This window comes from Ambystoma mexicanum, chromosome 6p (assembly GCF_040938575.1).
Source record: "Ambystoma mexicanum isolate Mex_15411 chromosome 6p, UKY_AmexF1_1, whole genome shotgun sequence".
Taxonomy (NCBI): domain Eukaryota; kingdom Metazoa; phylum Chordata; class Amphibia; order Caudata; family Ambystomatidae; genus Ambystoma; species Ambystoma mexicanum.
Window position 1 is genome coordinate 321,126,427 of NC_090935.1, and position 26,239 is coordinate 321,152,665.

General features: G+C 44.5%; 1 protein-coding gene across 1 annotated transcript in view; it reads right to left on the minus strand.

Annotated features, from left to right (window-relative positions):
• Positions 1 to 26,239, minus strand: part of MTMR12 (myotubularin related protein 12) — a 1,529,619-nt gene that overhangs the window by 746,479 nt on the left and 756,901 nt on the right. Inside the window, exon 6 of the mRNA XM_069627080.1 lies at positions 14,967 to 15,060. Coding sequence (XP_069483181.1) covers positions 14,967 to 15,060 — 94 coding nt within the window. The remainder of the gene's footprint in view (positions 1 to 14,966; positions 15,061 to 26,239) is intronic.

The following is a 26,239-nucleotide window of genomic DNA, read 5'->3' on the forward strand; positions in this document are numbered from 1 at the left end:
CGGTCAGTAAAAATCACAGTAGTAGATCTAAACCACTGCCACCAGCCATTTAAAGTAGGAAAGGATTACATTTTACTGTTACATGAGTGTTTTGACTCAGGAGAAGCTAGGCAACCCCTCCAAAACTCTATAGGAATATAGTGTGTGCTGGGTCAGTAAATTTAAAGATACTAGTAAAGTCAATTTAAGTGTACATGCTCTGGGAGACGGTAGTCAGTCCCAGAGAAGGTATTTAAACCTTGGGGAGTCTGAAAGACACCCCTGTGCCACTGCACTGAAGGTGCTGTGTGACACACAGAAAAAGATGATGTAACTGGAGTTCTTTTAAAACTCCATAACCAAAGAACACAAAAGTAAAACACATTGAAAATGAAAGGTTCAAAGCCCCAAAATATAGCAAAAGAGTTGGAGGGCTCTAAGGTAGAGGGAATTAAGCACTTGTGTGAGAAATCTCCCTAACACACTGGGTATCTGGTTTACACAATCTACGGGTTCTATCCTGCTAGAAGATCTTCAGAACCATCCCATTGAGAGAGTGGACAAACTGTCTAGCCTGAACCAACCCTGAGGCTACCACATCAGCTGCCCCTCTCGACTCCCATGATACTAGACCAGAGGCCCATAAGGGTGGTCACTCAAAAAAACGAAGTTCAGAGCGCACACCGACATACCTGTTTTCTCACCTCTTACTACCGTACGGATTGTCTTGGTGTAAACTCCACTCCGACTCACAACTTCCTGTTCATGATCAGTGAAGTTCTGGCCAAAGATGTCCCCTAGCATAACCCCTTGTATGGTGGGATTGGGGAAATACCCCTAAAACCCTTTTATTTACATTCAAACTGCCAAAGGGTTTTGTTTCTGGAGCAGAACTCACTTGTTAGCTTTGCCAAAGATTGTACTGGGAGACTTAAGACTTCCTGCTCCCTACACAGGAACTTACCTGGAACTTTAACTCTGTTGAGGAACTTGGCCTCCTTATCTCACAGGGATGGACTTCTGAAACTGTAGGGGCTTTAAAATTATGAAGAGAATCACATGGTTTAGGATTTATTTGCATTGCTGAAACACATTTCTGGTGGCTGAGCTCACTTTTAGATCACCAACTGAATACGTATCCGTTTATAGTGCATTTTAGTGATCGCTCCTCAACGTTTACTTTACTTGCTTAGAGTTGAAAGGCCTAATAAGTTAGTACAATGTTGTACTCCTCTGTTGCTTGATGAGTACTCTGTGTGTGGCTTACTGTACTATTACACTACCACCATAGCTCCTGAAGTCTGTCCTACTGGTCTGTCTATGATACCTTGATAGAGTTTGGCTAGACCAAGAGTCAATAATCCTGTCCACTAACTGGGGTAGCCTCTCAGAACCCTCCCCCAGGACTGGTTCTGAAAATCTATCTTAACGATGAGTTTGAGGCCTAGAAGCTGGCAGCACTGCTGAGATCAATAGAAGTCAGGGAATTGCTGTAGTTTGTAACTAGGGGGAACCAAAAGGCAAAGTAAGAGTACAAAAAAACCAACATCCAAACACCATGCTGGCAGGACTAAAGACAACACTTCTCAGAGTTTAGATCAGTGGATGAATGTTGGCAGGATGACCTGTTAGACGGAACACTAGACCGCATTTAAAATGATGAAATCTCTGGCAAAGGGTTTGAGGACACTGGAGGCAGGCTAAGGAGAACCCAGATGTACATGTTCAAAATGAGAAGTGATGCAAGCGCCTACCCAAACAACACTGAACCACTAACCAAGGAAGTGTATAGATCTGTGTAGAAGTTTTATATTTTTGGCACTGCATCCAGATGAGCTGGTGACAAACAAATCTAGGAAGGGTCTCTTCATATTGGGTGCTGGGTGACCGATTAAGAAGTAGTATTTCAGAAAATAGGGATGGGACAGAAAATGAAATAAATAAAGCAAAGAGAACATCCACTCTATGAAAAGCAGAAAACATGTTCCTTCACTGCCTCCCATATAGGGGAAAATTAGTACGAGACTAGGATTTTATGGGCCAAAAGGCATGATAGAGATGGTGCTTGGTCCCAACCCTTTTAGCAGGCTGAAGTACGGTGGTCTGGACTGTTTTCCCAGAGCAATGCCAGAGGTTAGGAATAATTCCAAACCTTCCAGCCAGCATATCTTTCTTTTGCAAAGATGTTGCACGATGGCAGAAGAGGTACGGATAAAGGAAGTAACTGGGACATTTGCATTAAAAGTAATTATAGTGAACACTTGGAAATTCCTTCCAGCATAGATGGTGGAGGCATGAACAAGTAGCTGAATTCAGGGTGACTGAGTGGGGAAGCATGAATGTTGCTTGCGGATAAATATGATATGCCGTTGTCAGGTATTCAAAAAAAATTGCAGACAGCATGGACAAGGGTCAAACTCGAATTCAATACATGCAATTACGGCACTTTTGCATCGTATAAAGGCTGATAAAATGAACAAGCCACTGATTTGAAAGTAAACCATTAATGAGTTTCAATGCAATGTTAATATGAAGGATGATGTTGTCAAAATGTCAAGTTGCAAGCTATTAACCAGACGTAGGTAGTCACTTGTCACCACAATTCTCCACATGCAACTAGCACACTGTGTTTAACTCAACAAGCGGCCATCATCACTCGTCAATGGCTAGTGGCAAGAGCACATTTTGAGGCCTTATAACTCTTATACAATATATACCCAATAGCTATAATCTTATAAAGTATAATAACAATCTTTTTTTATTACATACTTAAGAGTCAAATATATACTTAGTACAATATCCTAAAGCAATACAATAAAGACAATTAAGACCATCTCAATGTACAAGATCATTCAATATTTCCAATGATCACAATATTTAACACCATAAAACAAAACATTAAAAATCACCACTCATAAAATAATCCCATAATTCCTGATTTGTAAGACTAAAAACATCTAACAGATTTTAAGCTCTCACAATATGTAAAAAGATGCCTCAGTTTATAATACAATAACTCCACCACATAAATTACATGTGTGCTCATTGCGAAGAATTCCAGTCCTTGCTCCTGTGATTTCAAAAGTAGCCACCCAGTTGAATATAATATGTTTAATATCACAGCCTCACAATGCTGACATCCGGATAAGCACATATATATTAGCCCGGGAGGATAGCTCAGCAGCAACGTGTTCGCCTCGGAAGCAAGACAACACAAAGCAACACAGGTTCGATCCCTTGGTCCGCGCTTAGTGACCTCTGGGTATTTAAGCGTGTTATAAACACGTAACTAAGACAAAAACAATTACGCAACAAAAAAAAACAATTCCTGTAACAGCACCTCGATGCCCGCGGGCTGTGTGCGCTTTAAAAATGCAAATAAATAAATACATTTGTGTTTTCTATCTTGTTTCTCCACATGTTCTATAAAGTCTTTACAATTAATTTTGGTGGCCAAATCAACCAAAGTTTGCTCTCTATCAACATTCTTTAAAATGCTCTTTATCTGAAATTTAAACATAGTAAATACTGTTTGCATGATGCCCGCACCCAAACATTGATCCAAAATTCTGTGGTCCTGTTTAACCATTGCAAACAACTGTTGCAAACAACTGTTGCAAACAGGCCTTTCCCTCTTCGTATAATACAAATTCATCTTATAAGTAAAATAAGCAAAAGCATTTTGACCCATCTCCTTTAGGTTCCGGCACAAGTAATAATTGTATACTTATCATGGTGTTAACATTAGCAAACCCACATTCCAGCAGTAGATATTCAATGGGCAACGTGTTAGGGAGCTCAGCACTTTCTTCAGGACTTTCCCATCCAATCTTTTCAGATGTTGTAAATACTTATTCCCCCAAACCTCAACTCCATATAACATGAGGGATCTGATTCATCTGATCTGATCATGATTTACCAACAGATGGTAAATATGGTTTCAGTGGAACAAACTTCATTCTTTCCAACAAACTTGCTGAGTGCACCCATTTGCTGGTAGACCTAGACCCCAATGTAATCCCAATGGGTCGGCCAGGTTAGAGGATCATCTATAATAACCCTCAAGTATTAATACTGGCTGATTACCTCAACCTGGTTCTCATGATTAGTCCAGCAATACTTGCTTTTATTATTTTTGCACTGCCTAAATTCCATGATCTTTGTCTTATACACGTTGATTTTCAAACCACTGTACAATATTTTCCCATGGCTTTGAGCTTTTGTTGTAGCGCCCATAGGGTGTAGTTATGATAACAATGTATTCAGCATATCCAAGCCAAGATATGCAGAGCCCACCATATTTGGTTGCAAAAGCACCATGGACATCCAGAACTTGCTGTAAATCCATTAGATAAAGATTAAATAGGGTGGGGCGAGTATACAACCCAGCTTTACAGCTCGACAGGTGGGATTCCATTTAATTACACAACCATCACCATCTAATCTGATTCTTACTCTTGTGTCTGTGTGAAGTTTAGTGATGATTGATATCAATCCATTTGGGATACCCAAAGCATGGATCTTGAACCATTTGTATAGTGTTGAAGGCTGCATTAAAGTTGATAAATGCTGTATGCCATCAGTTGTCGCCTATACCAAGAGTACTAAACCAAAGATGTTATTGTAATTAAAATATATATTGTGCAAGAGCCTTTTCTAAAAACCAGTTTGATATGGGGGGACAATGTTGTCATTGTTAGACTAGGTTGCAAGCTTGTTAAGCAGCACTTTCGCAAAAAATCTTGGAGGGTATATCCAACATTGCTTTGCTAACATCCGATAATTACACAGAGTTCTGTGAGGAGTCAGAAATGTGAGGCGGACAACTTTGTAAAGAGTTTTCAACTTTAGCCATTTTATTAAATAAAAAGGTTTGATAAACACCTCACTATCCCTACCCTGACGAGAATTTCCCTGCCTAAAATAAACTAATGGAAACGCTAACAAAAGGATATCTGTCCCTCAGACTTGTACATTCAATACAACAATAAGGAAATGCATGGCAGTTCAATTCAACAAGAATGTATAGCATACAAACACATTCACAATATGACCACAGTCTCTTCTCATAACATGTGTTCCACAGTTCAAAAGAAATCAGGAAATCCTGGTTTGCTACAAAGTTCCAACACAGTTCTTGAGGATTCAAACTTGATAACAAAAGTTCTGTTGTATTCACAATGTACCAAAAGAAATAATATGTTCCAACTCGTCCTGGTGTAAGAACCAGTTTTATGTTCGTCCTTAATTAACCAACAACTATCTTTATGATTTGTCACAACTATGATTTCAACAGAATAAGTACATTCCAACTCTCCCTGCAGTAAGAACAACAATATAAATTGTCTTTGTCAGGATAACTTGCGACAGTTTGGATTTAAAAAGAAATCGTGTGTTCCAACTCTTGCTGGAGTAAGAACAGAGTTAAATAACAATTGTTGATCTGCCACAACTTTAGATTCAAAAGAAACAAGGTCTTCCCTACAGAAAGTTAAATGAGTTGTCTTGGTCAGAACCACAGTTCAACACTAGGTCTATTATTGCCTGGTTGACTCCTGTACCAGGTCTCCTCCTTCCCCAACTTTGTTATACGGGTATAATCGCCTGCTGACTCAATGCATTACAAAATAAAGTGTGCTTCCGAGGTAACTTCCACCATAGAACAACAACTTCACAAGGCTCCAATCACATTAGTGCTCTTTAGGATTCATTGGCAACTATGCTCCTCTCCCTCTGCATAATCGTATCGAAAAGGGAAGCCTGTTTGCCACCCTCCTTTCCCCTCTACACCAACAACCAAATAGTGACCAGGATAAGGTATCACTCTGCTTCTGTCTTTGCTTTGGTAATGTGTGTTTATGCCAATTGGTAGTTTGTACTACACAACATATGAATATCAAGTCTTACAGTTTTTCGATCAACCAATGTTTCTCTCCCGCCTTACACAGTCTTTATTGTATTGATCTTGTGAGGATTTAAACACTCTTGGCTTTGCTATGGTTGGTAGGCTTTTGGTTTTTATAAAGCTTTCCGAAGGGTTTTTTGGGGTCTTCCACCAACTCACAAACTTGTTTGTATATTCATTCTGTTTCAATAAATGTACCTTTTGTTGTTTTGCAACAGTTTGGTAGTCAGGATTGTAAATATTACTTCTTCCACTCGCACACGAGCAAATCTGCCTGCCACAAGCACACAGACAGCGTTGGAGCGCACCGGAGTCACTTGCACACCATGAACTCACCGGGTAAGTCGATTGCTCCCACTTCGCTTGGTATTCGCAGGTCTTCAGGTGTTGACACTTCCCGCGATCGGGCGAACAGCCTCTTCTGGCTATGCTCCGGTCACTTCACTCGATCTTGGAACTTCTGCTGCTCCATGGAGGGTCAGGAGCAACCCAGCCGCCTGGAACCTCCAGTGAGAGCACACTTCCCTCGCTGCTTCTGCTTTTCTGCTGCACGACCTCTGCAAACGAAATGGTAATGGCCAAGCATTCTCATCTCACGCTTCCCGGTGTGTGACCTCTGCAACACGGACAACTTGAGGCAAAGACCCTTGCAGGACCCACCACTGCTTCTGGCTTCTCCATGGGACCGGCGCCTTTTCTCACCTGAAGCTTCCCCTTCAGCTGCATACACGTCCCAGACTGCTTTCTCCGCTCCTGCTGCTCTGTCCTCTTTGCCTGCACCTGAGGGGGCTTTTTAAGTCTCTCAGTCTCCCTCAGGTGTGGGTCCTTCACACCAATTAGTTGACCGCTCCTACAGCAGTATTCCTCTGCATCTCTCTTCCTCTTTTCAGTACTGAGGGAAGTATGAGACTTGAAGGCCGGTTCAACAAAATCAGTTTTTATAACCTTTTACACTTTGCTGATTTGGTCTCCACTTCCTACAATATTTATTGAAGTATCACATACATTGTTTGTCTGCTTTGTTTGGAAAGAGGAGAACAAGTTACTTTCTTACCTGGTAACGTTCTTTCGATGGGATGATCCGACGACGTATTCCATATCTATGACAGGTAATGTCCACAGCTGTGCTGCTTCGGAAAATCTTTGACGTCTTCGTCCTGCGTCGATGACGTCGATGCGCCTTCGCCGAGGACCTCCTCAGACGGCCGACGTCACCCGATGTGATAAGTAGGACGCACGACGCCCATAGCCTCAGTTATTAAGAATGTTACCAGGTAAGAAAGTAACTTGTTCTTCGAGGGGATTGGGTCCTCCGACGTATTCCATACCTATGACAGACTCCCAAAGCAGTACCAAGCAAGGAGGTGGGAAAGAATTTAGAATACAAATTTAGCATGCCCAATCAAATTGCGGAATAGAGAACTGCCTTGCCAAAGGCCAGATCTTGCCCTCTGATGGAATCAAGGGAATAGTGACGTACAAAAGTATGTACTGAAGCTCAGGTGGCTGCATCACCCCTCTGCAGGGCAGTAGACGCAGCCACACCTCTGGTAGAATGGGCCCGCAAGCCAGCCGGAGGGTCCTTACCTGCCAAGCGGTAACACTCGGAGATAGCTAAAATAATCCAACGAGACGAAGTCTGTTTCGTCACAGCTTGTCCCAAACGCTTTCCAGCGTAACCAATCAAAAGTTGATCGTCCACTCTGACCCGGGACATGCGCGAAATATAAAAGCTCAACGCTCTCCGAGGATCAAGCCTATGGAGCCACTCTCCTCTTCCTTACCAGGATGTGGAGGAGGATAGAACGCCAGAAGAACAACCTTCTGGCTCAAAAAAAATTCCGAAACCACCCTCGGAAGAAAGGAAGGACGAACCCTAAGGACAACCCTGTCCTTAAGAAACACAGTGAAGGGTGGCTTAACTGAAAGTGCCTGTAACTCACTCACTCTGCGAGCGGAAGTAACCGCAACCAAAAACACAGTTTTCAGAGTCAACAGCCTCAAAGGGCAAGAATGTAAAGGCTCAAACAGAGGACCCATAAGAAACTTAAGAACAAGGTTCAAATCCCAACCTGGCACCAAAAAAGTTGACAGAGGGAACACATTAGTGAGCCCTTTCAAAAACAGCGAAATTAAAGGAATCTTAAAACAGGAACACTCTTCAGACGATCGCTTAAATATGGACAGCGCCGCCAGGTAACCTTTAATGGTCCCCACTTGCAAGCCCCTGTGGGCCAAAGAAAGCAAAAAAGACAGAACCATGGGAACGTCACATTCAAAAGGATCCACATTCTGAACTCTGCACCAGTCGCAGAACTTTCTCCAACGGCAACGGTACAGAGACTACGGTACAGAGACTTAGTTGCCGGCCGCCTGGCCGAGAGCAACACCTCCATCATGTCTTCAGGGAGGTCCCAATCCTTATACCTCAACCTTTCAGAAGCCAAGCGTGAAGATTGAGGGATCCGACCTCTGGATGGAGAACCTGACCCCCTCCCGGGAGAGCAGATCGTCTCGGTAGGGAAGACGACGTGGAGGGCAGATGGACAAGTCTAGAAGGTCCGGGTACCACGTCCTCCGGGCCCACGCCGGATCAATGAGGATCATCCGGGAACCGAACCTCTGTAACCTCTGCAGCACTTGTGGGATGACGGGGACTGGAGGAAACGTGTACAGCAGTGGGAATGACCACGTACACGTCTCCTAATGCTCCTTTTGGAGGAAATTCCCGCGAGCATAACCTTTCGCACTTCCGGTCGACACTGAAGACGAAGAGATCCACTTGAGGGGTCCCCCAAAGGGCGAAGATCTCCAGGAGAATCTCCTGAGTCAGCTCCCACTCGTGAGAGATCGTGCTCTGCCTGCTCAGAGCGTCTGCCGTCTCGTTGTCGTCCCCGGCCAGATGAACCGCCGAGATCGAAACTTCCTGCTGGATGGACCAGAACTTGAGCTGCATTGCCTCCCTGCACAGCGGAAGTGACTCTGCCCCCCCTTTTTGTTGAGGTAGTGCATGGCCACCGTGATGTCCGTTAGAATCAGGACACTCTTTCCGCGCATAGTCGGCAGAAAAGCCTTCAGGGCTACCCTGACGGCCCTCAGCTCCAAGAGATTGATGTGGAGTTTGGACTCCGACGGAGACCAACGACCGTTGACTGTCAACTCGTTGGCATGAGCTCCCCATCCCGTGAGGGATGTGTCCGTCACAATCGTCACCTCCGGCCAGGGCAGCCAAAATGGGGCCCCCTTCATCAGATTGCCCTCGACGGCCCACCACAGAAGGTCCCGGGGCCACCGAGGGCGGCACCTGAACAGGGTCCGACAGCCTGCCAGAGGACTGAGACCACAGGAGCTTGAGTGTCCACTGCAAAGATCTCATCCGCAGATGAGACTCTGGCACCAGAAGAATGCAGGATGCCATGAGGCCGAGCAGTCTCAAGAATTCGGACGCTGGGAGATTCTGGGCAAGCTGAAACTTATGCACCATCTGCTGAATGTGAAGAGCCCTCACCTGAGGAGGAAAACACTGCCCCAGGGACGTGTCGAGCACTGCTCCGATGTACTGGAGCCGCTGCGTTGGTGTCAAATGGGACTTCTTTAAATTGAGGGAGAAGCCCAGCCTGTGAAGGGAGTGGCAGGTGACGGACAGATGATCCAGGACTTGCTCAGGAGAGCTCCCCCTGATCAACCAATCGTCCAGGTAGGGGTAGACGTGAATCCCCCCCCCCCTTTCCTGAGATGCGCTGCCACCACCACCATGAGCTTGGTGAAAACCCTTGGGGCGGAGGTCAATCCGAACAGCAGGACCCGAAACTGAAAGTGCGAGTCGCCAACCGCGAACCTCAGGTACTTCTTGTGCTTGGGATGGATCGGCACATGGAAGTAAGCATCCTTGAGGTTGAGAGACACCAACCAGTCCTGGAGTTGAAGGGCCTGGAGGACTTGAGAAAGAGTCATCATCTTGAACTTGTCCTTCCTGAGGAGTTTGTTCAAACCGCGCAAGTCCATGATGGGTCTCAATCCCCCGTCTTTCTTCAAAATCAAAAAATAAGGGGAATACCATCCCTTGTTCCTTTCCGCTACAGGCACCAGTTCTATGGCGCCTTTCTCCAGCAGGGCTTGAATTTCCTGCGCAAGGAGCGGATCCGGACACTTCAAAGAGAGGTTCCCTGGTGGATTGACGTGAGGCCTCTGCCGAAACGGAACACAGTAGCTGTGGGTTATGATCTCCAGAACCCACACATCCGAAGTAATGGCTTGCCACTCTACAAGATGCAGCGCCAGCATTCCCCCAACCGGCGAACCATGGGACCTGGCCTCATGACTGAGTGGTAGCGGCTGCGGCGTTGCCTGAGGGCAAAGAGGCAACCGCCCGAGCGGCCTTGGCACCTAGAGTACCTTTGTTTCCACCTCTGGCACTCTTACGATGGCCTCTTTGACTGCTAGCTCCCCTCGCTTTACTGAAGGACGAGTAATAGCGAAAGGAACCTCCCCTCCATTGCTGTCCCCTAGGACGCAAAGGCGGAGGTTGGCGAACTGCAGCGCCCAACAACTTTGCTGCAGCTTTGGAGGTCTGCAACCTCTCAAGGCTCTTGTCAGGTGTTCACCGTCAAAAGGCCTGTTGAGGAGCCGGGACTGCACATCAGGAGCGAACCCAGACTTCCGCAACCACGCAAACCTGCGCATTACGGTGCTCGCCGCCATGGACCGGCTGACACAATCCGCCAAGTCCAAACCCGACTGAACGGCCTCACACATAGCATAATGCAACACAGTTCCACAGAGTGTGTGAAACGAGACAAAGCACATATGGAGTTGGCCGCCTGAAGCGCCATACCCCCCGAAGAAAACACTTTCTTCGCCCAGCCGTCAAAACGTTTGTCGTCCCTATCCGGAGGGATGGTAGGATACGACGCCTGCTTTGCCGGGGCCGTAGCTGCCTGCAGCACCAAACTCTCTGGGGTGGGGTGCCTAGACAAGTAGCAGGGGTCGCTACTGGCTGGACGCTATTTTCGCGACAAAGACTTGCCCACTGCTGGCAGACTCTCCGGAGCAGTCCAAGCCGCCGCCACCCTTCTCTACAGAGCCATATGAAAAGGTAAAACCGGGTCAGTGGGTGGACTGAGATCTAGGATGTCCGTGAGATCATCCTGAACGAACTCCCCTGGGGGAGCAGACCAACCCAAGTACTCGGTAACCCGAGACATAAGGCGCCGATATGAAGAATCGGCATGAGTGCCAGGCTCCGGCCGACAAAACTCCACCTCCGGAGAGGTGTCCATTCCACTGGCATCATGCAGCGACTGCCTCAGGTCATCAAACTGGCTATGGCCCGAGAAGGTCATCTGGAACGTTAACCAGAACCAGGCCGCCATCAGAGCCTTCATCACCCTCTGAAATGTACTCGAGGCGGGGAGAAGAAGACCTCTGCGGACCAAAGCAGTGCCGGACCTTAGCCATAGCCTTTCTACGGGCAAACTCCGTGCCACGGGGCCCCTCCGACACCACCGCCTCGAAAGGCGTCGAGGGCGCCGAACCAGTCGGCGCCGGCGTCGACAGAAAAGGCGTCGGGGGCGCCGAACAGGTCGGCTTCGAGCGAATCGGCGTCGACGTCAGCTGCAGCGCCGCCAGCATCAGCGGCGTCGACACAGTCCTCGAAGCCGCAGCCCCGAGCGTGTCTCTCGACAACCTAGGCGCCAACGGCGTCGACGACCCCCTCGGAGGCGGAGCCTCGAGAGAAATCGTCGACGACGACCTAGGAGCCACAGGCGTAGACGTCTTCTTCGAAGGCGGCACAGGATCACACGGTCTCGAGCGCGTCAAGGACCGGGACCTGGCACGAGCATGGCGAGAACGGCTACCCTTGTCCGAGCGGGACCGCTCCCGCGAGCCGTGCCGACCACTCGAGCCCGAAGGCGTACGAGCGGTGTCTCTCGACCGGTGCCGACCGACCCCACTCGGAGATGCGGACGGACCGATGCCCTGCGATTCCAGAATCGCTAGCATCTGCTTCCCGAAGGAAGCCCATTCCTCCGGTGTCGCTTGCATGGAGGGATAAGCGACCCGCCGACGGGCGGAGTCCTCGGAAGAGGACGGCGAAGGCGACCTATGTCGGCGCTTCCTGGAATGCCTCGAAAAGGCGGAGGAGTGGCGAGACCGACTCCTGGAAGGAGACCCACTGGACTTCCGACGATGACGCGGAGAGTCGCCCCTCGAGTCATCCGTTGAAAGCCCTGCAGACCTCGACTTCCGGGGCTGACACCCGGCCTACCGACAGCTTCTTCTTGCGTTCCCGCAAGGCCTTTGCTGTGAGCGACTGGCAGTCGACAGTCGTCTGTATCGTGGGCCTCCCCGAGGCACCAGAGGCAGGCGTCGTGCGAGTCCGTGACCGACATCTTGGACCCACAGTCCCCGCAGTTCTTGAAGCCCGGACGCGGGGTTGAAGATGAGAAAGACATCGCCACGAACAGGTCTTCACAACAAACCGAACAGGTTCAACGAACCGAGAATTGAAAACAGCAAACTCCAACGAGTCGAGGCGTACCGAGATTCAGGAAGCGAACACGTTCGCGGAAAAAACGGAACTGAGGCTATGGGCGTCGTGCGTCCTACTTCTCACATCGGGTGACGTCGGCCGTCGGTCCTCGGGGACGGTGCATCAACATCATCGATGCAGGAGCCAAAGATTTTCCGAAGCAGCACAGCTGTGGACATTACCTGTCATAGATATGGAATACGTCGGAGGACCCAATCCCCTCGAAATAAGGCTTTCTATACTCTTGGTGATTATTATTTTTCAATTTCCTTCCATTTCACAGTTTTGAGTTAGGGCAGTTTTAAGCTCTATGGGTTTGAGGATTGATTGTATTCCTTGTTATACCACAAGAGTTCTGACTGATTTTCCTCACATTAAGATGTTTGACATGTGGAACAACTGGATTGTTTTGAAAACAAGCAATTATATACTGTGACATTTGTGAGAGGTCTTCCCTAAAGGAAGGCAAATACTGTGTCTCACCCCACAGATTCCTCTCATCTCTCTGGGCCTTTTCTCCTCCCAGGTGATCCTCCCGCAGAACACCACCCTCAAGGTCAGAATCAGGAAGCGTCTGCCTTTCCCTGGCCACCTGGGAGGAGACGTTTGGCAGGGGTTTAGTGAGGGAACTGTAGGATTCATCACAGCTCCTTACTGCCATTTTTATAAACTGGGACAATGTTGCTATCTAACCATGAGCTGGGGACAGTGTTAGTCTCACTGATGCATACCATTAAGTCATACAATGCTTTTGCCCACAGTCCAGGGTTCCATCTAACGCAGGCAATGCAAGTGCCATCGGGTCTAGCGGCTCATGAATGATTCAATGTATTAATAATGTTGGCTAATTCAATGACTGAGTGTAGCCCTCCCCATTTCTCATCAAATTTATAAGGTAGGGCATGTTGCAAACCTCTTTGCCTAAAGTATTAGCAATATATACCTCGCAATGTTTACAGGAAGCACCACCAATGAGAGAATTATAGGTATAAGCATCCCTTATAACCATCCAGAACCACACTCTATTACCGTGCTTAGCACATGCTGCTGTCAACCACTTCTCCCTATGCTTTTCCTAGATTAATGCACGCAGGAGTAATATACATTTTTCCACTTTATTATGGCAGATTTAAGTAGTACATTTTCCGCCCTCATACCAATCCCATGTCTGTTAACCGTGCACTCGATGCATTTTCTTTTCCTCCTGGACTTTAGCGTCAAAGTGATGTACACGTTTGGAACTGATATTACAATCAATATCCATCCTATCCCTTGTATGTTTGACAAATACATGCTCACTTATAGTATGCATTATCTTTTCATCTCTAATTATACAGTTCTCATTATTAGTTTCAGAGTTCAGAATCTCAGCTATACATTTTTCAAGTTCAATACTTTCTATATCATTAGCCTTTTGTAATTTGGGCAGGCTCCACCTGACACAATTTCCAGTGTTATTAGTTAAGATCACACCAGTGGCATCAAAATAGCTTTTTGGACAATGTATATCAAGGAGCAAACACAAGGGGAAATTATCACTTTCTTCACAAATAGTGGTGCCCATGTCCGTCACCAGACGCAAGACAGCCCGATTAACAAAAATATCAATAGTGGAAGCGCTACGACCATCAACCCTGGTGTATCCACATTCAGCATCACCATTACAATAGCCATTCAATCGTACAAACAGAGATACAGTGAATGTTCACAAAACATTCCTTTATTATTATAATGGTCGAACCGGTCCGGGCCAGATGTGAAGTTATCACTGCAAATATCAATATGCAAGGGTATTCTAGCATTAAAAGCCCCTCCCATGAATACAGGGTTACCAATTCCCCGAGCATCCAAGATATCCTCCACTATTCTCATAGTAGCAGTGTGGACGTCCCTAGATGGAGGATCATATTTATTAGTGACCAAGATACTGTTTTCCATTAGGGACCACTATATTTTTTACCTACTAGGACATGCTCACTTCCAGTGCTTATTTTGCATATGTCACATTTGTTGATAATTGCAGTGAGTAGGCCTCCTATAGAACCCTAGCTGGTTCTAATATGGTTACAAACCCATCTAAAGCGAGGGGCTCAACACACCACATTTCGTGCAGCATTATTAGTCCAAAGATCTGCATATTTTCAAGAAGTCCCCTTCTATTTTATAATGTGTGTGCCCCCTTGTGTTCCAGGGGATTTACATCTCTATAGGAATATCCAAGCAGTCACTGCTGTACACCGCTATGCAGGATGGTAAAGTCTTATCAGCAGGGAGCCCAGTAAGTAAAAAGATAATTTCCAATAATTGAAAATGATTTTCCATCAAAAGGCAGGTTTTAATTTTGACTTTTCGAAATTGTAGGGATCATTTGCTTCGGGGTACAATTGAATGACACTTTGTGATCTGGGTTTGTGATGCAATTGCAATTAAAACAACAACCAAAAGAAACAAATGAATGCATATAGGAATTATTCCTTTTAAAATGGCCCAATTAAAACAGTGGGTAAACAAGCTTAGTACCAAAAATTCAATACAAAGAGCACCCCTTACCTATATAGTTGGGAGCAACCGCTGCATAAGAGAACAAAAACAAACGTTTAAGTCGTTTAGGGCTCTGTATATGATGAATCATCCCACTGACGATCTGTGAAGGGATCAACAAATCAATACGAGCAGAAAAAGAACATATATCCAAATATAGACAGGAAGAAAATATGCAATTGAATGACTGGGATAACATAACAGGTGAATTTGTAGAGTGCACGTTCAACCCCAGAGGGGCATCTTGGCGCTATTGACAGATAACACATGTTTGTGGTTACCCAACTTAATGGTACTCATTTTATTGACCTCAGAAGGATAAAGGGCTAAGGGATTAGAACCTGTGACCATGAGGTCAAACACAGGGCACTGTAGTGGATGCATTAGTCCACTGAGGGTTTCTGAATTAAATGGTTTACACCGTAAAAGTATCTTTTTGTGCATGAAGGTGTCAGATCATACTTAGGTGAGGGTTACTTTGTTAAGATGATTTAATGAACAGAAGCAAATTGTACATTTTAAGATTATCCAACTACAATTCGTGCACATAAACCGTTCCACAAATAAACTTCAACAGAAGAACTGGGGGTAGATAGAGAAGACTCTTCCCAGCAATGATTACAGATACATTTTGGCTGAATATCCCAATTCCTCAATAGTTGTAATGTGCAAGTAAATTGATACTCCAAAAACGTGTACATGAACCTCACAGTATTTATGCTTGTTATGCATGTGTCTTAATCTTCAAAACCCTTCCATTGCACACTTGACAAAGTCATCTTTTCAATAAATGAAGTAAAATGAGAAGGTCCTTTATAAATGAAGAATTCATTTCGACAGTACCACTATAAACTTGGGTGATGAGTGGCTTTGATGCCTCTAGTGTTAATTATGAGAATATGAAATGGTTTTGTCCAGAATAAAACATCTAAGATTTACCATTCACTGAAGTGTTCGCCCACCCTACTCACCATCTTAAGGAGGGAGGGGAAGAAGTGGGTGGAAGAAAGAAAACCCATAGAGAGGGAGAGCACAAGCGAAAGAGATGCAATTGGAAACTGCCTGCTCCTCAAAAATAATAAATTTGACGCCTTTTTTCTCTCATCTACTTAATAGAGTTTGCAGGGCAACATTTAGTAGTTAGATTTGCTGTCGGATCAACCCATTCTCACCTAAACCAAAGCAATTATTATTGTGAAGTGAAATTAAAAAAAGCCAGTTTGGCTTGCCCAAAAACACCTATTCCCCAATTTCCACACTACCCAAAGGCATGCTCTGCTTTTATGAGACTTCACAATGTAATAAAGACCAACATAAGGGTGTTTGGTGTGTCAGGGTCACTAAAAATGTATGAGCTGAAGACCTGCTAACATCAACCATGTCAAAATGTATTAAGAAGGGACTCGATCTCAACTATTGTGTGTTGCCAGTTAAAAGGAAGGATTGGTTCCATGAGGGTAGAATTAAAAGACGTGAGGGAGACAGAAGGAGTACCAAATAAGCAGACACATTATGAAAGGAAACACTTTATGTTGGAAAGAAATGTATATTTCCTGCTGTCTCGCTTCAAACCCCGTAGAGAAGAACAAATATTAAGGCCAGGTTAAGAGCGAAGCATGAAGTCAAAATGTATTTCTTTGGCGGACTATTGACTGTATAGTCGATATTCATAAAGTTTAGGCAAGACCAAATCAGAATGTTCGAAGTGCAGTCAATAGTTACTGGTATTGACTGCACTCTGAATATTCTCACTTCAAAATCAGACCCTGGAGACAGTAATTCAACTTTCATCTTTTTCCCCCCCACAGAAACACCCAATTTACCACACCTAAGAGAAAGCTAAAACATGTAAAAAGCGTCCACCCCCTTTTAGAGTAACGGTTTATTTTCACGTTGCACCAAACGCGTGCTCCAGTTAAAACCTTTCAAATTCAATCAAGTTTGCAATTACAATGCTTAGCTTATACAGGCACCCTTGTTTTCTAAATATTACAAAATAAAAGAGCATTTAATTTACAAACACGGTTTGAGATTTATTTTTCTCACTAGTAAACATCTTCTACTTTAACAACCACAGCTCCAAAACCTGTACTGCTATTACCAGTATCTGCTAGCCTTACAGACCAAGCGATAATGACCCTTCCCCAATTTATGGCACACAGCATAGCGATAACGACTCCTATTTCGGTCCATAAGGCTATATTACTACAAAGTGTATCCTTTACTCTTCAGGGTATTTTTTTTGTATCGTGAATTGGTTTAAAACTAACCCTACACAATTTACAAATAGTTAACATTACCGTATAATTTACAATTTATATAAATGCATTACATTAGCTAGCAAAGTCTTTCAGATTTAATTGATTATCCTTAAAAATCAATGATATAAAGTGAATAGCAGCTACAATGAGTGTAGTCAGAGTGCCTGATAATATCCTTGCCCAGAAAGCATTTTCTAAAATTCCTTTAAATTTATACACAAAATGCCTAAAATATATTCCTCTTTGCTGTGTTAGGCGGGGACATTGAAGAGCAGATATTTCAAGGTCTCAATTTGTTTATCCTTACAAAAGGCGATCTACTCTGCCTGCTCTCTAGACTCTCAATGTAGCTTCCAAAAGCTGGATAAAAATTAAAACACAATTGATTAAAGTGTCTTCCCTATGTCTGGAATTCTAAAAGATATCCAGGTTGGGTACCCAAAGCTCTTTCTTTTATTAACTGTTGGTCTGTAATTGTGAATTCAGTAATGTTGCTACAGGTCTGGATCCAATCTGAGAAAAATAACTTTTTTAGGCTAAATTCTTTGCATATCTCAATGGGTATGTCAGCATCCTCAAGTATACATACTGTCATGATTTTCTCCCTTCGCTCCTGTTCCCACCACTTGGGGGCATGATTTGGGGTGTATTCCCCACTGGACTTTCCTTCCGAACCTTATGCTACAGTGCTGTGGTGAATTGTGAGCACTAAATTCATACTTTCCATGCTACTTCCCTTCTGGATCCATTCCAGATTGTTGGCAGCCAGCATGCAGCTTTAATCAAATGACTATGCTTCCTAGAATGGCTGACCCACTGCTGCATCTCCACCCTTGCAGGGTGAGGTGCGTGGAGGATAAGCAACACCTGTGGCTGGCAGGTGCAGCAAGCAGCACACCTGAGGCGTGTGCTCGTTAAGCAGCTTATTAGTGATTTCTGCCTCCTGGATTCCCTTTCGGTCTTCCTCTGTTTTGCAGGCAGCACTTCCTAGTGCTTTTCTTGTTCTGTGCAGCCCAGTTTGCCTGTGTTCTATATTTCTTTGACTTTGCCCTACTCTGTTGTGAAACCTTGATCAGTTTGTCTCTCCTCGTTTATAGATTTAGCTTTTTGCCTTTTTTCCCTGGATGGGGGCGGAGGAAGTTTGCCTTTGTAATTTCGTTTTCCCTGCTTCTGTTCCTTTACTTTCTCTTGGAATATTCTATTTCAGGTTTTCCCATGCACTTCTCCATTTGTTACTTATTGATTATTAGGTGTGGTGTGCTGTTGTAGCTAGCTCCTGTGTGAATGCCTAGGTTTCCTCACTATTCTGTAATCACTAGTCCTACTTGCCCCTTGCCATTAGTCTTATGTATTAAGTTATCATCCCATTGCTGTTATATACTTTTTGGGTCCTTGTTTGATCAACAGGGTTTGTGGACTTTGCTGGCATTTCAGTTGGTATTTGTCATCCTCGTAAGTATTGTCTTTAAGTTACCTAACAAATACCATCAAGGGTGTTAGCTCACAGAACCTGTTGTTGCTTGCCCTGTACATGGGCGTAACGCTGTCAGTACCTGTAACAGCAACTGTGGATAAGGAGCTTGCCGACTTTCTTTGTAATCATAAGGAACTTCTAAGTCCTTACCCCACAACCCTTTTCATATTTTTGAATTGTTAGCAGACTCTACTTGCACATTCTGGGTTTTAGTGTACATGCGTCTTGGTAACTGTGTGCATGTTGTTTGACTCAAAGCTATTCACTATCATTTTGTGCACATTTCCCTTGCCATATTCACTGCCTTTGTCCACTCTTGACATATACTTAGGCATTCGCTGCTCCAACTACATGAAATATTAGATGTAGCATTACAAAATGCCCAATTTATATCCTCATATAGAGAATGCCTTGGAGGGACACAAACCTTCAGATAGATCATCAAAGTTTTCCAATGTACTATTGCCATCAATAAAGAGAGACCACGTTTTTATCTGATTAGAGTAACTTGTAGGGAGCAGGGTGGACCCAGAACTTATCTCCATGACAAACCTTCCATCTTATTCAGCCATGTCATATCCTTAATATTAATGACCTTGGATCCAAAACTCAGCTTTTTTCTTAAATTACGGTTTTATTCGTTTTTCAACAAGACAAGAAAAGAGAAAATACATTTTCCAACATCCACTAGTCAAGATTCTCAATCGCATACATTTCAAATTCCCTTGACTGTATCCCCTCCATTTCGTTGCTGTGTGAGCGCCCTTCAGTCTCAGGTATAGGAAAACCGGCAGCTTCCCCACATTCAACACTGTCTCCAACACTTGGATCCCAATAAAGTGCCCTTTAACCCATAACTGTCCAACTCTGGACAACCCTGCCTCAAACTATTTTTGGTACCTCTCAGGCTCAGGGATATCATCCCTTATTGGTGGGGCCCAGAAGTGGTTCATTGGTGAGGGCCTGGTAGTGACCCCTCTCATACCGACACTCCGCCTCCACACGCCCCATAGGACACCCACTATCCGGCATTCCCTAATTCTTCTGGGGATAATTTGCCTTGGGACCCACAGCCATTCACCCACTGCGGCCAGGCACATATCATGGTTCCATAAGAAGACCCACTATTTATCTGCATCCTCCCGCAGGTGTGGTACCACTGCCCTTATCTGGGAGGCCTTATAATAAAGGATTAAATCTGGCAAACCCACGTGTCACAGGACACATAGGCTGTTGCCCTGGCCAGAACCAAACTCAATGGGTTCCTTAGGTGTAAGAGGATGTCGTCTGCATAGAGCCCAAGCTCAAACTCCCTCCCCCCACCACCACAATGCCTTCGACTTGGGACACCCCTCTCAACTTCTCTGCAATAGGCCTCATGAACAGGACGAATAGCAGGGGGGACAGTGGGCACCCCTGTCTTGTGCCACGCTTCAACTCCAGAGCCCTTGACAGACTACCATTAACCGCCACCCTCGCCGTGGGGGAAGAGTACAGCGCCTGAATATCAATTAAAATCCTGCTGCCAAACCCATATTTCCAATTTTTTTCGGTTGTCAGCACAATGTGCAAGGCGAGTAGTGTGCTGTCCGTGGCGGGAGGGGAGGGTCCTCGAGGGATGCGATGGCACTAGTGTAACGGGAAAAGCTGTGTGGCCGAGCACGAGAAGTGATCAGAAGGCCGGAGCTGATGAAAACAGGAAAGCAGGTAAGTATGAACTAACGTGTCCATTTGTTTCTTGCTTACATGTCCTCAGAGAAACTCGGAGAGGAAGAATAGCACAGCGTGATGAAAGGCAGGTAAGTCTTGTGAACTGAGGTAATGCCAAGCACGGGTGTTGGGCAAGTCATCGCTTAAATAGCCTCCTGGACGTCATGGCCCCCAGTAGATTACAAGGGGTGCTGGGAGTAGTAGTACCTGACGCTCCTTTGCCTGTGGGCCCTTAGTAGCTGTGCTTAAGTGGTGCACTGTATGTCTGTGCCCCCAAGGTGCTGTGCAAGTGGTGACACCAACTGAACAATGTAGAACTTTATCAGGTTTTAATGTATTAAATCTCCAAATTGATTCCTAAATAAGTGGGCAAAAACTTGTGTTCCACAAGAGTACTGTCAAATTTAAATTTCTAAAGATGCGCCTTGGCATTCTAAGAGCTGCACCATTTGTTCCTAATTACCACTCATTTATTAATCAAATCAAAATAATAATAATTCCTAGCGAGGGATGGGGTTTACCTTTCTAGCACCAGATTTTGTTATCCATGAGCTGAGCCCCAATACACCTTATTTCTGATGCTCTACATTCCAGCCCCTTTTTTGCACTAGTTTTTGTTCCCTTGAAAATCAAAACGTTTTCATAGTGTGGTATTGTAGGCAATTCATAACCTAAAAGAATAAATGTGTTTGCCTCCAACAGCAATAAATCAAATATTATAGCCAAATGCAAATGTAGGAGGACCAGATCAGTTCTTCGTTCATCAATGAACTCAACTAAATAAATGTTCTGAGAGTCATTTGTTCTCAATACTGTTCCATTGTACTGCAAATCCAATACATTAACATTAATGTGTGAGTCACATTATTGATGCGACTTCATAGCTTACTCATAACCATCTCAGAGGCTCTTGTGTGTATTCATACCATCACATTCCTTTATATGTGACTGGTACGTTTCCCCTTCTGATTCTAACGCAATATAATTTACATAATTTAGAAGCATCTTATCAGACACTGAACTCGGATATGTCCTTTTCTCAACAACAGAAGAAACCAGGACAGGGCTGCAATATTGGATTTCCCACTCCATATCGAGATATTTAGTTCCTGTTATGGTTTTAAAGAATGGCACGATCAAACCTTTTTATTTACAGTTGAGTTGATAGATTTTTTGGGACTTTTTTGTTTGTTTTGATTCTTTTTACGATCTAAACGTCATGGTCACTCAGAACATTTGGTGAGTTCCTTCTATCAAGGGAATCTTCACTTCGTTGTATATTTTCATTTGCTGCCAAAAATGGTCATAAATACTTCCTTGATCCTTTAACTATGTGAACCCACCAGTCTCTTCTGGTTTTCATTTTATTTTTACTTTTTTGGGGTACAAATCCTATTTGAGTTTTTACCCAAGACTATCTGCTTTACTAAAGATTCTGCTAGATACTGTTCAAGGTGGGCCTGGCCTCCTTCTCCATACCAAGTTCATGTGATTTGGTCTCGGAATTCCGACTTGTCTCTTGTATTATACGTTATTTGTCCTTCCCATTCTCCTGATGTTATTTTCAAATTTTGGAGCGATGTACTGAATTTCCCCCATTATTAATAACTGTCTCGACCAAGGACAGTTTCTCAAAGATGTTAAGCTAAAAAGTGTTTATTTATAACCTTTTCCGCTTCCTCCTAATTTTCAAGTGTGTTTTCTCTCATTTCACCTGGGGCATGTATTGATTCAAACTCAGTACATTAATTCTCTTCATTATCAGGAAAATCTACCAGCTCTGCATCTAAAATCCCTCACTATGGAAATAATCACTAATGCGGTTTGGACTGTATAGGTTCTTCTGCATAATCGCCCAAGTTGTTCTGTTCAAAGTGGTATTCTGGGACGCTCCTTCCAAGAGTTGACTTTCTGTGCCAGATTCAATGAGTCCCTTACCATTTTCCTTCTCATTGGGAGTTTTCCTTATTTGTTCTTCCCAATTTAATGTTTTATGCGCACAAGGCCACAATCAAGATGTTCACATGTATCTAGAGGAGATTTGGTCACAAGTAATTATTCAGCATTATTTTTTTTAAGATTTCACATACATAAGTCCCTAAGTGAATCAGAAGAGAGGCTTGTTTTAACCTCCGCTATCAACACATCCGCAATATGCTCATCTCTGATATCATTTGGACTTCCCACATTTGACTTTGTAATAGAAATTCCCTCATTGGCCAAATGTAAATGAATGTTCTCCAGATATGTCACGTGTAGTTTTTGCCAGCAAAGACGTTTTCACAACCGCGTTTAGCACAAAATGAATTGCAGCAAGAGACGTCAGCCGATGGTTAATGGATTATTTTAGAGATCTGAAAATGTTACACTGGGAGTCTTCAGGGTCTGTAAAAGCTTGGAATTGGTGTTGCAGCTGATTTGTGTAAAATAGCAGGTGAAATCGACAAACACCAAGTTTCTTTCTGTTTATTGTAAAGGTGCAGAAGGCGGAAAATGACCAGGAGGTGTAATGGTGGTAGGCAAAGACTTTTATTGAATTCAAAAACCTAGCTATCTCTAACTTTAAACCGAGTTTCCCTGCCTCAAACTTAAGACTAAAGGATCTGTCACAATGTCAGTAAACTGAAAAACCACTGCCTTGTGTCAAAACCCTACTTCTGTCCCTTACACTAAAGAGTATTAGTCAAAAGTAAAGTTCCCTCACCAGGAGAATGACTCCCGTCTCCTGGTGTCTTAAAAGAACGTCTCTTCAGTACTCCAATCGATACTAGGGGCAATGACTCCCTTCCCTTGGTCTTGGTTTACACACAGTTCCAGATGTGGCCAGGATGAATGACTATCTTCCCCTGGCTTATCTGGTAATGTTCAAGCTGGGTCCAGAGGGAATGACTCTCTTCCCCTGGATAATTGTTTCACCAAAGTTCCAGTTGAGGACAGGGGGAATGACTCCCCTTTCTCCTGTCTTCTTATGCAACTTTGACAACAGGGCCAGGCTCTCCTTAGTCCATCAGTGGTCTTTTCTTTACCACTGTTTGGAGGATTCCTCCCTCCGACATTCACAGTGTACGTATTTGTGTCCCAGATCCGGTTCGCTCCCCCTTTCCATTCAGGGCCACTTGGTACACTCTCATGCCAAGTACTGCCATGAGGAAGATGTTTCATGTAAATATATATTTCCCAGACAATCGGTTCTCTTCCCTTCCAACTTGGTCCAGTTGGTCAGTTGGTCGATTCTCTTCCCAAGTGCTTCCACGTGGAATATGCTTATTATTCCAGTGCTGTTTATCCCTCTCTCAGTACAAGCAAGCCCCTACCGGTCCCTGTGACATGCCCGTTACCTTTGGTGGCTCAGGGACTATGGGCCGGGTCTTCCTGGGTGCTTGCGTCTTCTTTCCAGGCCGCACTGGCGTCTCTGACTTCTGCTGCTCACGCTCTGAGTACCTTCTTTCTGGTCTCTTCATCGATGGTGTAGGCACCGTTACTGGACCGCTCGGTTCACCTTACAGAGGTCACGCCACCGTCTTCTAGGTTCCAGTCAGTCATATCCTTGACAAACTGCACAGCACCTGGAAAAGGACTGCCGCCATCGGCCTCTTGCCCTTGGGAGCGGGCCACGCTTGGCATGCCCACTGCCTCCTGTCTCCTTTGAACTTCTCGGCCTGGATTGCCATTTGTGCTGGTATGCTGCTTTTCTTCTCAAAGTCCTTTGTTAGTTTTTATGCGTTTCTCAAGACGACTCCCCGCAGAAGTCTATACTGTTCCTGTATCTTCTCCGTGCAATTCTTCATGGCTCCTGGTGGCCACCTAGTTGCAGAACAGGCCTTGCTGGTACTCTCCATGCTTTGCATAATCTTTTTTGTGCCAGTACTGGAGTTAGTCATACTATCTATTACGGATGTAACGGTATTACGGTATACCGTTAAAGATACCGTGAACCACTTAATTGAACAATAATAACCGTCACATTGTTTATACCGGTATACCGTTCATACCGTTAAGTGTGCTTTTCAATCTGATTTGGAAAGGCTGCAATAAGCAAGTGCTGCGCAGTCTTGGTAAGGCACTGTTGGATGTGCCGTCTGCCAAGTAGTTTCAGTTTGAGAAGTTTTTAATGCCATTCCATAAACCACACGTGCCTGACACAAAATCAGTATGTTAGCAATAGGAAGAATAAATACAGTGTCAAGAAGGAAAAGGGTTTACTTTTTTTTTTTTTTATTTACATTTTTCTTTTAAAGCGCTCACACAGCCCGTGGGCATGGAGGCGCTGTTAAGAAATTGTTTTTGTCTTAGTTGCGTATTTATAACGCGCTTAAACACCCGGAGGTATCTAAGCGCGGACCCGGGGATCGAACCTGTGTTGCTTCGTGTCGTCTTGCTTCCTATGCGCACACGTTGGCGCTGAGCTATCCTCCCGGGACTTTGAGTTGGCGGCTTTGGGGTTTATATATTTATAATGGATAAGGTTTTCTAAACATATGACTATGGGGGATTTCCCTGGTTCTATCATTAAATTTACATATAATAAGTCACACTACGAAATGTACTCATCTCTGTGGGTATTCCCTGCTGCCATTCCAAAGGGTAACATGTCCGTGATTACTGAACACCTTTTGGCCCGGAAGTAAACTAAAGGCTGCAACATAAAGAGAGAGTGCGTGAGTGCGTGCGTGTGTGTGTGCGTGCACAAGCGTATACTACCATCAGACTCCATTGATTTGTGGCATGCAGGTTATCAAGATGGCAACATGTTCATCTTCACCAGTAGCCAGTGGGGGAGCTAAAAGCCTAAATGATAACCTAAGAAAAGCTATTCAGTTCACTTTGCCAGTCGCAGCAGGGCTCTCCACCTCCCCCCCTCCTCCTCCTCCTCTCCACACGTGTGTTTGTGTTTGGTGGAAGCAAGTGGTGGCATTTCAGTGGAAAGTATGTTGAAAAGCCCAATTCTGGCCCTGGGTGCCTGGTTTTGTTTGTGATGATAAATCTGACAATTTATGACCTTTTAGAAAATATTTGTTAAGATTAGTTAACTCCACTTGCTATACCACGATAACCATGATATACCGTCATTTGGCAAGAAGTTTATTGTACTGTCATAAAACTAATACCGTGACACCCCTACTATCTATATTGGGAATGATCCATACCTAACAAAACTAAATAAGGGTGCTTATCTACTATCAGAAGTCAAAATGAAATGTCCACAGTCCATTAAATATATTCCTTTTTGGCCCTACCACTAAAAGTACTAAACCTATAACCACTGACACATTCCGTTTGGCCTACCATATTCCCTTTGGCATTCCCTTTGGCCGACTATCTTGGGCTTTCCTTAAGGGATCTCTGCGCACAAGTGTTGGATATCTCTGTATTTGGAAACAAGTCAATGGGTAATATTGGTCTGGCTTTGCTGAATGTCTCTCATGAGCACCTGTAGCTCATTGTACACAGCTCTGTGTCGTTTCTCCTGGGGCTTGCAAGATTTGTTTATAACTTCAATGTCCTTCTGATTATCCTTCTGTATATGCTCTTTTGTAACTCTTCCTATTATTTTTAATCCTGCTGTATCGTTGCATTGTTGTGTTTTTTATTGTCTCTCTCAATGGTGTGGTATCACCACCCCTGGGGCCTCTCCACCGGTTTCCCCCTTTCCTGGCTGTTTATATTTCTGTGCATGAACTTAATTCAAAGTCTTTTTCTAAAGTGTTCCAATTTTCGCCAAATATGATACGTGGCAACTTTCTCAATGCACACGTTTGTGTTTTCTCACTGTCTCAAGTTCAATATTGCAATTATTTTCACATATGACTTGCAGTCCCGTTCGCCTCGCCTTTCGC